The sequence below is a fragment of the Diplotaxodon limnothrissa genome, linkage group LG9 (genome assembly GCF_057381915.1).
Source record: "Diplotaxodon limnothrissa isolate DT_005_m linkage group LG9, D_limnothrissa_male_GT1.1, whole genome shotgun sequence".
Lineage (NCBI taxonomy): Eukaryota > Metazoa > Chordata > Actinopteri > Cichliformes > Cichlidae > Diplotaxodon > Diplotaxodon limnothrissa.
In genome coordinates this window covers 35,831,367-35,847,822 of record NC_140604.1, presented here as the reverse complement: position 1 = coordinate 35,847,822, position 16,456 = coordinate 35,831,367, and the positions used below count along the sequence as shown (strand labels likewise).

The 16,456-nt window shown below is 43.2% G+C and overlaps 1 protein-coding gene across 2 annotated transcripts in view; it reads left to right on the top strand.

The window, feature by feature from the left end:
• Positions 1 to 15,412, top strand: part of LOC146626039 (protein NLRC3-like) — a 29,982-nt gene extending 14,570 nt beyond the window's left edge. For both annotated transcript variants that reach the window (XM_085363156.1, XM_085363155.1), the window contains exons 5-9: positions 1,606 to 1,782; positions 3,840 to 4,019; positions 11,692 to 11,868; positions 14,383 to 14,556; positions 15,232 to 15,412. In XM_085363156.1, the coding sequence (XP_085219282.1) occupies positions 1,606 to 1,782; positions 3,840 to 4,019; positions 11,692 to 11,868; positions 14,383 to 14,556; positions 15,232 to 15,241 (718 nt within the window). In that variant the 3' untranslated portion in view covers positions 15,242 to 15,412. The remainder of the gene's footprint in view (positions 1 to 1,605; positions 1,783 to 3,839; positions 4,020 to 11,691; positions 11,869 to 14,382; positions 14,557 to 15,231) is intronic.
• Positions 15,413 to 16,456: the final 1,044 nt, after the last annotated feature.

The following is a 16,456-nucleotide window of genomic DNA, read 5'->3' as shown; positions in this document are numbered from 1 at the left end:
CTTCTTTCCTGAGAACAGAGGTTTGTATTTCAAGATGCAGGACAAAGCATTGTAGAAACAGCTTTGTCCTGCTGCTGTCACTGAACTCAATAAGAAGAAGAATGGTTTTTGATTTGAGCCGAAATGTTCAAGTATGTTATTGTGAGGCGTTTTCATTGTGTGTTTGAAGGGATGATATCATTTTTCTGTAAAGTAAATTTACCTGTGGGTATAAATAAAGTAACCTTAAAAACAACAACAAATATCCAGAGCAGTCACCATCTGAGCTTCTCCTCTTTGATCGGTGATGCTTTTCCTGACTCCACCATCGCTCTGTGTCTGTTTCCTCTTTAAGCAATTTATCAGCTAGTGAACACCTGTGGGCTGTTATTGTAGAGTGTGTGTGTGTGTGTGTGTCTGTGCGTGTGTGTGTGTGTGTGTGTGTGTGTGTGTGTGTGTCATTAAGTCTCCTTCAGCTCTGTGAGTTCATCATCTCTGTGGTTAATGAGGAAATAGTCAGATACACAAACATGGTGAGTGAGGATGAGGGTGCTGAGGAAGACTCTGGTTCAGTGTGGTTAAAGTGTGATGTACTGATGAGTGACAGTGCTGTGGTTCAGAGTGGGGGTCAGAGGTGAACCAGCTGTGCTCTCTTACTGCCAACAGTGGGACAAACTGAGTGAGAAGACACTGCTGACATCTGGACTGAACATGTGTCAGATATGTGAGCTAACGCTGAAGTCCCAGCAGCACATGGAGTCACTTTCATTCCTGCTGCTCCTAATGAGGAATGTCTGACTTCATGTCCTCATTAATCACAGAGCTGATTGTTTAGTTTTTACGCCGTTACCTCACAGTGTTTGTGTCCGTACGCTGCGACCTTCCACACCATTCCTTTGTTGACACAGAGCAGCTCCGTGGATCCCAAATCCAAGAGTGAAGAGCAGATTTGAAGTGTGTCACATCCATGCAGTCACAGCTGTTTCCATCATGTTTGCACTGATAGTAATCCTGTTCAATGACACGTTTCATATCAGTGAATATGTTCTTTAGGACGTCCACTGTCATGTTTAAGTGTCCTGCTGGAAATCAAACCATCCATGAAAACCCTTAAAAACCCTTTTAAAAACCATTAAAAAATGACACTAGAGTCTTCCTCTGCACCTTCATGCTCACTCTCCATGTTTATTATGGCAGTCGTACCTGACAGCAGGTAGCAAACAGAGATCATCTTTCCAGCTGGAACTCTTCACTGAGCTGAGCTCATTCAAAATGTCCTGGAGTCAAAACAGGAAACAGTCCAAATGTGTGTCTTCACTCTGACTCTGGATCAGATCTCAGTGACAGACTGTGGACATTATGGAAGCCTAAATGTGACACCATCTTCCTCCTTCATCTGCAGATTAAAGCCAAACAAAGATTCTCATTCAAAGTCTGCAGGTCTGAGAGAGACTCAGTCGTTGTGTCATGTCAAACACAGTAAGAGGAGCTGAAGCACAGATGTGAAGAGCAGATTCATCAGATTATGACTTCACTCTGTTTTGCCTTCATATACATTCAGTCTGTGTTTAAAATGCAGATTTTCTGCTTTTATAATAACACATTTTATATTTTCTATCATCACAGACTGACTCAGTGTGGACTCTCAGAGACTCACTGTGAAGTCGTGGCCTCAGCTCTGAAGTCCAACCCCTCCCATCTGACAGAGCTGGACATGAGTAACAACTTCAAGCTGCAGGATTCATGGATGAAGCTTCTGTGTGCTGGACTGGAGAGTCCAAACTGTCGGCTGGAGACTCTGAGGTGAGTTCACTGACTGCAGCTGTTGTTGTTTTTCTATATTTCAGGTCTTTGAGGTTTGAAACTTTCTTTAGTTCCTAAATGTTCAGGATGTGTCTGAAGACAAACATGAAGAAGTTTGAGTGCTTTCAGAAATGTTGTCTTTCCAGAGTGAGCAACAGTTTTTCCTTTTGGCTCCAAACAGAAGTGACAGACTTGAGCAGGGTTCATTTAAAGGCTGACAGAAGTGCAGTGGTGACGGGGAGATGTTTGACATGTTTGTCTCAGCCTCCACAGGTTCATGTTGTGCTCCATCAGTCAGTGAAGATGAAGTCAGTGCTGATGAGGCTGTAGAGTGTGTGAGGGATGTGAATGAGGATGATGAAGATCTGATGGTAGCAAATAAAAACAGGCTGCAGAGACTTTGAGCTTGTGTGGAAACAGAGAGAAAAGAAAGACATGAATGTCAAAGCTAATGAAGGTGAAGTTAGGATGATGTTCATGTATCAGAAGCTGATCTGGCTGCTACAGAGACGACCCACACAGCTGCTGTGGTGAGGTGTGTGTTAAAGCAGAGGAACACACAGCAGCCTAACACAGGCCCAAACATGACAGCAAAGCAGGATTCAGGCTCTGTGAGAGGATTTCAAACAGAAGCTGGAGAAGAGAAAGGACTCTGTTGGAATGACTCAGGAAGAAGGCAGCTGAGACCAGTCCAAGTGTTTCCATGGAGCCCAGTCTAACATTCATTTATACACTAATGTACAGAAGTGAACGGGAAAATGAATCCATAGTTTCAAATGTAGAAATAGTTCTGTTCATTTACAGAGTTTAACACAGTTCCTGAGGAAATGTTCAAAACAGCAGCTGAGAAGAAATCTGCTTCACAAAGTTGGATCCAATTCTGATAGTTTGTGATGCACTTGAACGCAGCGTGAGCAGTTCACTGCCTAACCCCACAGAGACTGTCAGTCTGGACTTTTCTTTATTTCTATTGGCTGTCAGTGAGATTTCAGAGCAACCAGAGACTGTGAGTCTGTGTATGAAGTTTAATTCATGTGCAGTTGTTGAAGTTGTAGAAGGAGAAATGGCAGTTTTGGGGTATTTCCTGCTTTCATTGTCCTGCTTGTGCTGATGAAAATGTTTATTGACGTGTGGATTCATTCTTCAACGCTCGATTCAACGCACTGAAGCATCGACTTGTTCCATTATCCAACAAGGAAAACAGGAAACAGAGACAGCTGGCCTTCAAAGTCAAAGCTGCTCCTTTTGAAACGTGTTGGCGGTAAAATGTAAGAAGAGCTGAAGCACATGAATGATCTACGTGCCAAAATATTAAACACAGTTGATATATTTGTGAGTGTTGAGATTCAGGTGTAGATGTAATAATGTACATATAGCAGAGTTTCCTCTTCTAGATCAGCTGATCAGAGTCAGGCCAATCTGCTCTGAGCATGCTCAGTCTGAGTTATGGAGCCTCGATACTACGATTCACCATGGCAACGGGTAAATAAAGAGCAGAGGCTCCGTGTGAATCCAGAGGAGCAGGAACATGAATAATGACAGTAGATGTTTGTGTGCTGGAAGCAAATGAGTGTGTGATGTTCTTTCAGTGTTGCACTTTGTAGACGCTCCCTGAGCACTGGTCTCACAGCCAGCTGCACATAGACACCAGTGTTGTTAGTCCAGGTCAGAAGATGACTTGTTGCAATGAAAATGAGCTTGTAGTTTGTCTGCTTTAATAATGTGACTGGAAAAAGGTGTTGGACTTCAAATATGTCCGTTTCTGTCACACTTCACCTTTAAAAGTGAAGCCATGTGGTTCCTGGAAGGACAAACACGACTTTTTCAAGTCTTTGTCCTGTTTTTATGAGAAATGTACGACTTTAATGTGAAACATTCAGAGTTTTTTCTCTTGTTGTGTTTGTTTGAAGCTGCTTCCTGTTGGCTTCAGCTGTTTGGAGTTTCCATTTTCTAAACTTCTACATTCTGAACCTTCTTCAGCTCTGAACAGATGATGAAACACTGAATGATTTCAAGCTCTTTGTCTAATAAACTTACATCTTTCATTCTTTATACAGATTGGAGAACTGTGGTTTGTCAGATATTGGCCTTGATTATCTGGCAGCAGCACTGAAGTCCAACCCCTCGTATCCCACAGAAGTCGACCTGAGTGGAACCTACAGCAACCTGCAGGATCCAGGAGTGAAGCATCTGTGTGGTTTCCTGGAGAATCGACGATGTCGATTTGAAACTCTGAGGTCAGTCAGCATGTTTTAGTTGTGCTGAGATGAATATGATGTGAAAGTTGTGCTGACACTAAACTGCAGACATCAGGCTGATATTATACTGATCCACACTGAGGATCTTCATGGTAAAGTCTGTTTTCTTCTTCTCTGGTTTAGTCCATTGACTGCAGCAGAACAATGTTCACATTTCAAACAGTGAGACTCAACGTATGGCCCGCGGCCCACACGCGGCCTGCCCACCTTTCCTGATTCAGAGAGAGGGGACCCTGATTAACTGTGTAGCTTCTTCCTCACAGTTCTAAGTATCAGACACAACAATGAATCATCCACAGCTGACTGTCTTTAGCAGGTCAAAGGTCACGGCACACAGCAGGAATTCTTGCACATTTACAAACTGACACTGCTGCACGGCATGCTGGGTAATGCTAGCTGCTCAGGTATGGGCGTGCTAACGGCTGTGAGGCTCCGTGGCTGCAGAACACTGAAGAAGAGAAAAGAGAGGTGGAGGATGAAGAAAAGAGGCGGAGATGAAGCAGAAGTTTAGCTCCAGAGAGGAGCTTTCTGTGTGGGCGGGGCTCAGGCAGCTCCGCCCACACAGTGACAGTGAAGCAGGTGAAGAGAGAAATGAAGACAGCAGACAGGATTTGATCAGCTGATGTACAAACATGTAGAATGATGGTGGCAGCTACAGAAACAGGTCCATACAGACTGAAGCGTGTCTCCTTTGCATCGTCCATATTTGATACTGAGAGTTTCCAGAAGAGCAAACATCAAACACTCCTCCAAACATGTGACGAGTCAGACTGACATCATTTCTACAGAGAACAGTGTGAGCTCTCAGCAGGTCACTTCAATAAGAAGGACAAACAGTGCAGCAGGAATCACTCAACCCACTAACGGTGTGTTCACACTGAACGCGATGGACGCGAACAAAACGCCCCTAATTTGACGCGTGCACATTCGCACCTCTACGCGTGTCCAAGAAAAATCCATCGCGCCTCAAAATATCATATTTTGACGCGCGTGAACCGGAAATGTGGGAGGGATGTGGGAGGAAGTTTTGCCAGACGGTATCTTTGCAAGATGGCAGCTGTCGAGCTAGCGCTTGAAGAGAGAGTCTCCCTTCTCTATGTACTGTGGAGAGCAGAGCAGCGGCGTAAAAGACGTCCTCGCCGTACCTGGGTCCATCAGGTCCTCCAGAGGCATGAGCAGTTTGGTGAGTTTCACCACTTGCTCCAGGAGCTGCGCCTGGATGACGGCGGATTCCAGCGCTATCACCGTCGTTCACTCGGCCAGTTTGAGGACCTGCTTTCCCTCGTCGGTCCCAGCATCGCCCGCCTAGACACCAACTACAGGCGCTCAATCCCACCTGCAGAGCGCCTGTCCGTCTGCCTGAGGTTAGTAAAACTATTTAATACGGTAGTCCTTTATTGATATCTGTGCTAATATGCTAATCCATCCAGTTATACACTGCTAACATGGATGTGCTATGCTAACAGTGAATGCTGTCGGTGTTTACTGAAAGCAAACTGTGGTACAGAGACGACTCTTTATAATATTTCTAGTGATACTCAGAAGGTCTCATCAAGTCCCGATTTAATTCGATTTATGCTGTTATCAGTGTTTGCATGATAGCATGGCTGTGGTGTCACATCAATGTATGCGCTCGGTGTTTGCTGATATCAAACTGTAGCATTAGGACCACTGAGTTAACCTTTGTAGTGATACTCACTCCTTTTTATTTAGACCTGGTTTAATTCTGGGATAGTTGAATATTTGTATATAATCCCTGCAGCTGTCAGACTCTATAGCAGGGGTCACAGCCTTTATTAAAACAGAGTTAGATAAAACTGTGAACAGTTTGGTTCATCTCTAGTTACATGGTTCTATCTTGATAAGCTGTCTTATCACAGATTAATTTTTCAAAAATATTAATGATTTAAGCAAGGAAAGGGCTACATGTCAACATACAACTCTTTATTTCTATTAATGTCTCACTTCATTCCTACCTGATTGACATGTTTAGGGATTATGAGTGATTGGCTCACTGTAGTTGTGAAAGTTGCTACCAATCAAATTATGATATGTTAAAGGTAAAATAAAACAACTGTTTTAGATATTATCTAATATACATTTTGTAATTATCCTTATAATTACAAAATGTTTTATGTAAGATTCATGTTTTGTGATTTATATCTGACATCACAAAAGTATTTTGGAATTTGAATGATGTATTTTGTAACTGCAGTACACATAATACTGATTTTGAACAATTTTGTCCAGGTTCCTTGTCACCGGGGACTCCTTCAGGACCATCGCGTTCAGTTTCAGAGTCGGTGTGTCCACGGTGAGCCAGATCACCCCCCAGGCAGCGACGTCCATCTGGGACTGTCTAGTGGACGACTTCATGGCTGTGCCTTCACCTGGAGACTGGCGCTCCATCACAGAGGGATTCCAGGAGCGCTGGAACTTTCCTCTGTGCTGTGCAGCTCTGGATGGGAAGCACGTCCAGACAAAGGCACCCCATATATCATATAGGAGACACACACATTGATATGCACTAAATATTCATTTCATTTCTTTTTTGTGGTGCCCAAATTGATGCACCTGCTTGATTTTGTTTAAACAATTATTGCACACTTTTTGTAAATCCAGTAAACTTCTTTTCACTTCTCAAATATCACTGTGTGTGTCTCCTGTATGATATTTAACTGACATTTTTTATTGTAACAACCAACGATTTATACAGGAAAATAATGTCTATTAACAAGGTTGCCCAAACTTCTGCATCCCACTGTATCAGTATATTTTGTCATTAGTATAATATGAAATAAATTCTACATGTGTCAAGTCGTGTGCCAACATTTGCTGTGTAGTAGAACTGAGACATTAGTCATTATAAACATTTATTTGAAATAATATTAAAATTCTCAAACAGAAAAACATTAAACATAAATATATAAAATATAAGAATTTACAGAGAGACAGGAATAAAAAGGACCAGCTGCTCTCCAGAGCAGGAACAAGGCTGAGGAGGAACTGCTCCATTGGAGACTGGTGTGGCCTCTTCAGGGACTCCAGGATGGCCAGCTCCACCGCCGATGGACCGTCCTGGGACCCGTCCCTCATCTGCCTCGGAGCCGTCCTCCCCTGTGGGCCTGTAAAACAGCACAAAACACAAAGAAATGAGAAGGCTGCTACTAGATTTTAATTTCAACATTGAAAAAAAAAAAAACAATAACAGGATATAATCAGATTGGTTGTAGATATTTAGTAAAGGTGATCACAAGGAAATCCCACCGAGTAAAAAGCTATCAGTGCTGCTGTACATACCTGTGGGTGCAGCAGTAGGGGCTCAGGGACTGGGGATGCTCTGCTGCAGAATCAGTTGGTTCTATCAATACAGTATTAAATGTTAACAGGTTGAAAACAATAATCGTAGAGTAGACAGTGGTCCCTCATTTATTGCAGCAGGGGTTCTCAGAATCAGTGGCGTGTCCAGCGGGGTGGCCTGGGGGGGCACAGGCCACCCCCCCCAACCAGACTGGCCACCCCAGGTGCCACCCCAAAGGCAAAACAATAAAATTCAATCAAATATCAAATGTCCGATTATGTTTTCACGGTGAAGCTCAGATATCCGAGTGTAAGTGAATGCAGCATCGGCTTCTGCGCTATGCGCATCACGTTAGCAAAGGTAGGAGAGCAAAGCACGAAAGACGCACCGCAGGAAACAATTTTTCGGTGAAAGAAAATGAGGACAGAATAAATGTCCCGGTAAGTAATATCAAGTTTGTTGAGTTTAGTAAACTTCGGCGAAATTAGAATACCAAGGAAAAAATAACACTTAAAGAATTATTGCAGCCGTGGAATATTTCAGACAGTATGCTACTGAGGGCAGCTAACGTAAGAGTTATGAGTTATAAGATGTAATCTAAGTCGTAACATTGCTGTATGGAGCTGCAGATTTGGTTGCAGGTTAACATAGCTGGACTGGCCATCGGGCATACCGGGCATATCCTCAGTGACTTATTTTTTATTTTTTTTGTAATGGCATGAACAATGAGAGGTGGTGGATTGGCCAGATGCAGGTCGATGTGTAACAATAACTCAGTTGTTTGGTGGTGGCTATGGTGGGGCTTCCACAGAGGCAACAGGTGGATGAGGGAAGGGGAGGCAGGAGGAGGAGAGACCCGAGGCAGCCGCCAGTCCGAGTGTCAGGTGAACTGAACTTCAGGTAAGAAGTTATGACCTGCAGTCTATCTGGGTCAGATATAAACTAAGTTTAGGTGGAGTTTATTTTCATGTTGCTGACTTTTTACTGTCAGTTGCAATAACTCATACTGCGTTCTAGCCAGTTTGACGGAGTTTTTATACAGCTGGGTGGGTGCTATGATGTTACTGATAGTGAACTTTATTTTATTCATAAGGTTAGTTAGTAGAGTTGCCAACGGCTCCTTAAAAAAATGGAATGGTCCGTCATTCAGAGAAAATATTACACGTTTCGTATTGAGCTGAGAAGAGACGCAGTTTGTCCCGGACTTTCGCTATAATGGAAAAAAGACACAAAGCTGGAGTTACTCTGTGTTTACGCTGCACAGCTGCTTCTTCTCCTCTCATTCTCCCCCCTCCCTCTCCTGTTGCTACTTCAATCATGAAACTGATCAATGATCAGCTGATCGGCTTTTCTCTCTTGTTTGTTTATCGCCCACTTTGCGCCAGAAAGAGGAAACCAGCAGATGTCGCGCTAAACAACAGCAGCACGTTTAAGCTTGATCAGCTGTTGTTAGAATTGATTTAATATTAATTTCTAGTATCAGCTGATGTTTGCTGGAGCCACAGCTGTAAAGCTGCTGGTCATGATGTCGGTTTGGATATGTGGTGAGAGGGAAACATGAAACCAGGAGATGTCCTTACTGAATCATCAGAGCTGAACAGGTGATGGAGAAACAGGTTTACCTTTTAGGTGACATGGATGAGTTGAAGTTATGAACTGTTTCTGAGAGACAAATAACACCAGGATCCTTTTTTAAGCAGCTGACAGCTGGTAACTGTGCAGGGGCGGGTCTAGCAAAGTGTTGCCAGGGGGGCAGGTAGGGCATTAACAGGGAAAGGCACAAAGAAATACTTTTCTTTCCTATTCTCATTTAAAATATCTAGCTTTTATTAAATAATTATCTAAATCTTACAACCAAAGTTTTTATCTGACGTAAAATGTATAGAAATCATACATATACCAACAAGACTGTACATCACTGTCACAACAGCGTTTGTTTTCATTCAAAGGCTTTATGGCTTTAATACCTGGTGGGCCGGTCTGTAGTCAAAATGCCCGATTTTCTGTCCCAGTCCAGCCCTGCAGGTTATACTGGCAGTGTCACCATGCCAGCTGACTGTATTTCATCATCAGCCAGTGTTGTTCTTTATCAATATTACCAAAGTTTACCATAAGGCAGCATAGAAAGTATTTACTTGCTTTCAGGTTTTATTCAAATATTAGTCTTTTCAGTTGTTTCTCCACTTTTTTCCTGTTTCAAAATCAAACACCAGTTTGTGAGAAGAATATCTTCTTTTTTTAACAGGCAGATAAAGTTTTACATTGGCATTGGCTAATTTGTCAATTGTATGTTTAAAATGTTCATATTTTAATATTAAAAAATGTTTTTGCCCAAAACATATGTGCACTATATGTCAGTAAAAATACTATGTAAATATTGATGTCCTTGAATGCTGAGTAAACACTGACAAAGCACTGATTGTATCTCTTGTACTTTATCAACGCAGTATCTAAAAACTTTGCACCGTAGTGGTTAAAATCTCATTCTAATAAGAGTTAAAAGTGCATTTGGTTATTAGGTTTATAGGATTATTGAATTATGGTTAACGGTTGGTAGAATTTTTTTTTAAAACATTATCTGCCAATTACATCTGCCACCCCTCTCCAAATCTGTGCCCCTACCTGGCCCCCCCAACAAAAATTTTCTAGACACGCCACTGCTCAGAATAACTAGCCCCTGGTCACAGTTCTCACAACTGATTCTCAAAGTGCAAACCTTTTTAGATTGCAAAACGTAAAAGTATTATTATGCCGCGGTTTGTCTTCATCTGCCCGCCACTTTCATGCGCCTTTTCCCCTCGCGGTGCAGGTGTCTATTTCCGAATGAGGGTCGTAGTTATGGGTGTTTTTGTGCTGTTTTTTCTATTGGACGTGATGGTTATCAAAACCAAACATGACAAATTTGGCAAGCGCAGGAGACACGACACGGAGCAGATTTGTCAATCAGGCTGCAGAATGCAATGCTGTACTGTGCAATAAAAAATCAGCGAAAAAGCAAAGCAGTGACGGATGAACAGCGGGACCACTGTGTGCTGTTTATTAATGAACAATAAAATATATTCCTAAATGACAACATGCATAAAAGCAGAACGGTGTTTGTACGTCAGTGGGAAAATAGCGGTGGCTTGCTAGCTTTTGTGCTGCTTCCCCGGGTCAGTAAAAACTTTCAAAAGAGAAATGAATGAACTTACCAGGTTGCCCGATCTCTTCACATATCTTCCTCCAAGCTCGGTCCTTTTTATTCCTGTCTGGGTACTGAAAGCAGCTGGTGTCGTACAGCTCCAGGTTGTTTGCTACGGCGTTGATTAGCCTTCCCACCATTGAAGTATGAAGGGCTTTGGCTGGATCTGCCCCTTTGACCTAGGTTACAGCCACGTCACCAGGCTCCTGATTGGTTGTCGCGGCGCGATTTGACGCTGGAGTTCAGATTTTTCCAACTTGAGTGGTAGATGCGAAACGCGCGTATGCACAAAATGCAACACAAAAACTCACACGCGTGGTTTTTTTCGCGAGTCAAACGCCTGAAACGCGCTATACTGACGCGCGTTTCAGGCGTTTTGGCGCCGCAAATCTGCTTCCGAATTTTCGCGGGAGCCGCAATCGAGTTTGATCCCTCCTAGTAGGACAGGAAACATACTGATAAGAGTTTCAAAGTGTCTTTGTGAGCGGACATGATTGAAATGAGCCAGTCTGAGTTTGCTTCCTGCAGTTTGTGCTTCATAAACCGAGCTGAAGCAGAGGCAGCGTGTGCCTGCAGGTGAATGTACACTGCTGTTATAAGAGCTGTGGAAACTCAGGTCAAAAGGACGTAACCATACTGCTGATCCAGGACAGTCACAGAGTTACAGCATCATTTGTGACCATAAAGACAGAAAGCTCATCCAAATCCTGGGATTAAAAGTCTGTCCTGGTGGTGTCCAGTCAAACACGTCTCTGTGAAAGCTTCAATCCAACAGGCTCCAAAGTCCTTCTGCTCATTTCCTCGCTGGGTTCTTGATGCTCTTGTACCATCTCTCTGTCATCCTCCTCGCTCCCTCTTTGCACTCACAGTCTTTGTGCATCATTAACACTCACATGTGGAAAACCAAAGTTTTACTGGGCAGAAGATGATCATCAGTGACGCTGTCTTTAAAATACTCTTGTTAGAAATGTACGACTTTAATGTGAAACATTCAGAGTTTTTTCTCTTGTGTTTGTTTGAAGCTGCTTCCTGTTGGCTTCAGCTGTTTGGAGTTTCCATTTTCTAAACTTCTACATTCTGAACCTTCTTCAGCTCTGAACAGATGATGAAACACTGAATGATTTCAAGCACTTTGTCTAATAAACTTACATCTTTCATTCTTTATACAGATTGTGGAACTGTGGTTTGTCAGAGATCAGCTGTGATTATCTGGCAGCAGCACTGAAGTCCAACCCCTCCCATCTGAGAGAGCTGGACCTGAGCAGGATCAACAACCTGCAGGATCCAGGAGTGAAGCATCTGTGTGGTTTCCTGGAGAGTCCAGGATGTAAACTTGAAACTCTGAGGTCAGTCAGCATGTTTTAGTTGTGCTGAGATGAATATGATGTGAAAGTTGTGCTGACACTAAACTGCAGACATCAGGCTGATATTATACTGATCCACACTGAGGATCTTCATGGTAAAGTCTGTTTTCTTCTTCTCTGGTTTAGTCCATTGACTGCAGCAGAACAATGTTCACATTTCAAAAGCTTACATGAATGAATGAGTGGACAGAAGTGGACAGAGATCATCTGAAGCCCTTCAAAGGCTTTAAATCAGCACATTTCTCTTTATTCTTTATCAACTCTGTTAGTTTCTCTGTTTTCTGTGGAATGAAGCTAACAGCAGGCTAATAAGATGCTGACCAATAGGTTTCTATTAAAGGTTGTAATTTGTATATGAAAAAGCTGTGGTCCACCTGCACAGGTGAGCAGTCCATCACAGGGCCAACAGAGAGAGAAGCACTCTCTCACATCCACACCTACAGCCAATAATAATAATAATAATAAACTTTATTTATAAAGCACACTTAAAAACCAAGGGTATGCCAAGGTGCTTAACAAGTAAAATAGAGTAGAAGCCAATGTAGAAGCACCAATGAACCTAAGCAGCATTTCATTGGACTGTGGGAGAACATCCTGTCAGGGCTCTGTGTGCGGGCAGGCGGAGAGGAGGATCCAAACGCAGGACTCAGACACTAACTTGAAACTCAAAAACCTCAGCTTTATTGCTGGTACAAAAACAAAACATGAATTGAACACGGAATAAGGAGAACCGAAACACACAGGCATAATCTGATGGTACGACGCGACACAGAGCATGGGAAAACACAGGGCTTAAATACACAGGGTAGTAATGAGGGAATGGGCAACAGAAGGGAGACACAGCTGGAGGAGATCAGGGCTAACGAGACGGGGGAGCTAAGCTGCACACACTAACATAAGACAAAGACTTTCACAATAAAACAGGAAACAAGAATTACTAAACCAGATGCAGACATGACACTGAACAGAAACTGTAATACACGTGAGAACCCAAAACCTAAGAACTGATCCCTCACCAAGAATAGAAACAGATGTATAATGATAATAATAAACAAAGCACCAGAACATCAGAAAACAATCCATAATGCAAAAATAAACCAAAACATAATAAACTCAAAATACTGGGTCCAACGGACCCAGAACCGTGACACATCCAACCTCCACAGAAAGGCCAACAAGCTTCAACCTACAACCTTCTTGCTTTAAGGCACTAGTGCGAACCACTTTTCCCCATTTCAGCCCAAATCCTGCATCTTCCTGTTTCTGACTCCAGGCCAGCTCCACTAACACTTTCTCATCAGACACTGCCACCTAGTGGAGGAAGTCTTAGTTCCATTTGAAGCTTCAGATTACAGTTAGTTCCTTTACAAAGAGGTGGAGGTGGTGGGGCCACAGCACCATCATCACTGAGTGCCATAGGACACTTAACCTTTGTTTCCATATGCTGGGAACTTCCTGTTGTTCCAAGGAGGACTGGAAAATGTTCCTCACAGCACACTTCAATCATTTCCCTCCCACAGCATCAGGACCAGGGCTTTTTCTCTCTTTGGTCCCACTAAGAGATTTCCACACAAACACCTCATCAGTGGGACTCTCAGAGCTACCAGCCCTTTGCTACAATCACAAAGCTCTTCATTGAAATCAATGATATCAAAGCTGGAATCAAATGAGTCCAAGTCTTCTGCTGATTCAGCATCACATTCATCTTTGCTCCTTGTTCTGCATCCCCACCATGGACTTCATTCCTTTCCAAGCCAGCCTTGAGTGTCCTTTATTCAGCTCATCCTCTGCTTTACTTTTACACCTGATTTTAGCTGCTTTATCTCTCTTTCAACAGGTTTCTGTGCCTCAATCTTTTTCTTCTCTCCCTCATAACAAGACAGCTTCTTCTGCCTGAGAACATGTTGGAGTGATTTACTAATCCAGGGCTGCTTATTGGGGAAAATACTTCCTGTTTCCAAAGTAATCCCCATTTTCCCCAGAAAGAAATCTCAGTAGAAATCGATGATCTAAGTGAGAACATGAGCCTTTAAAAAGTCCCAGTGGGTGCAGTCAGAGCAGTCCCTCAGTCCCAGTATAGAGTCTTTGGTCCAGACTGGAACAGCTGTGTGCCCAGTTTGAGCTCTCTTCAGTCCTGTGACCTGACAGACCCAGAGGGGCCATCACATCACATTTAGAAGCTCCCCTGATGGAGCCACAACACATGTCCAACACTTAGTCTGTCTTGTTGGACCAACTGGAAGAAATGATTCAAGGACTTAGTCACAGAACAGAGATTCAAATCTCCAAAATCCAACTGGCTGCATCAGGACATATAGTCTGAAACTCTGCACAGTTTCCTGTTTGAAGCTGCTTCCTGTTGGCTTCAGCTGTTTGGAGTTTCCATTTTCTAAACTTCTACATTCTGAACCTTCTTCAGCTCTGAACAGATGATGAACCACTGAATGATTTCAAGCTCTTTGTCTAATAAACTTACATCTTTCATTCTTTATACAGATTGTACCGCTGTGGTTTGTCAGAGATCAGCTGTGATTATCTGGCAGCAGCACTGAAGTCCAACCCCTCCCATCTGAGAGAGCTGCACCTGAGCTGGAACAACCTGATGGATCCAGATGTGAAGCAGCTGTCTGATCTTAAGCGGAGTCCAGACTACAGACTGGAGACTCTGGTGTAAGTAGAGTGATGGAGTGAGTGGGTGGTGCTGTCAGCAGTATTGTACTAAACACAGTCAGTATGAAACAAAGATCCAGTGTTTCCTGTAAAGCTGCAGCTTCTCAGTGAAGCTGTGAGAGAAGAACGGTGACAGGCTTCAGGATTGGACACAAACACTTCCTGTTTCTCACCTTTATGGTCACCATAGTAACGGCTGACACGCTCTGATCAAACGCTGTCAACAGCCAATCAGCTCTCTGAACAAAGCAGCACGCAGACCAATGACTGCATTGATTTCCAAGTTTAAAGCAGTGAAGAACACAGTCTGTAGGTGAGGAAGAATTTAGTGAGAGCAGATGTTTGGATGGAATTCCTCCAGTTAACAGCTGGAACCGTCCATCTGGATTGTTGGGCTTGTTGTTGGGGTTCCTACAGAGCTCAGAGTGGACACACCAAGGTTCTTCTAATGAATGAAAGTCCAAACTCAGACTAGGAGGGAAAAACATTTTCATCAACTTCAATAAAAATCCAAAGATTAGAAAAAGTGAAGCAACAATGAGTCCTAGTACAGTCCCAGCACTGACGTCCCTGCTGCTCTTTATACTGGATGTGCTGCATCACTGACTGACAGCTGATGAAGAGTCTCTGGAAACACTCGTTTATCTTCTCTGCTCTTCCTCCTTCTCTCTGCAGGTGGAGGTGATGATGGTAAACAGGACGGTGTGTGTGCTGAGAGGAGCAGCTGTGTCCTGATGATCCAGAGAGGTTGAAGCAGCAGCAGCTTGTGTGTAGAGACGCTCTGACTGGGCCATGTTACTGGGAGGTGGAGAGGAGAGCTTCATCCAGCAGTGACTGACAGAGGAATGAAGTGCAGATGACTGTCAGTGCTGCAGAGTGAACTGCTCTGAGAACAGCTCCACTGTCAGACACAATGTAGAGTCCAGCATCAGCCCTGTGTGTCCCTCTGGATCTGACAGGATCATCAGTGTATCTGGACTGCTCTGCTGCTGCTCTGTCCTTCTACAGTCTCTGCACAGTCTCTGTCTCACTCTGGAAAGACTTGTTGTAATTACAGAACATTAATATTATATTCAAACATGTGATCTTCTCTTTATTTCTGAATCTTTACTAAATAAAGAAAAACCAAACTAACAAACAGAACCTGTCGTGTCCTTTTTCACCACATCTGTGAATCTTTTCTGTGTTTTTCCTCTTTTCCTCCTTCCTGCAGCTCCATCTTCATCATTCTGTGTCCAGTATATGTGAACATGTCCAAAGCATCTGAGCCTCATGTTGCCCGTTTGTGTGAGTTACGCCTGTCGTTGTGTTGTGGTGTATAAATCAGGGGCAGGAGACAGCGCTGGATCTCTGAGTTCTTTACTGTCAATTTCTGCAACATCTGCAATATCTAGAAATGCAAACCTGTGAGCTGTGTGTGTTGTGCGTCTGCTCGGCCACCTCTCCTCCGGCCATGCTGGAAGCAGCTGTGTTTGACAGTTTTATCGACTCGACAATAATCGAACAAATTAAATGTTCAAAAATATCAACTTAAGCACTTCAAAGTCAACAAAAAGCTTAAAACAATTAAATAATATTTCAGTGAAAAAACAACAGCTCATAAGAGCGATACACAAAATAATACAGAAACCAACAAACACAACTTATTAAGCAGGATCCATGTTTTTGTCACAAACACTGAATCAGCTGATTCACTCTTTATGTCTCTGAGTTTTGTGATTATAGTTCTGGTTTGTGTGTCTTCACTGTGTCCCACGTCTCCTTACTTTGGACTCTGTATTTCCTGTTTTACTTTGACAGTCCTGTGTTACTGTTTCCTGTCTCGTGTGTGTAATTGGTCCCAGCTGTGTCTCCCTCCTGTCTCCCGTTCCCTGATTACTAAACTGCGTCCACGCCGCCG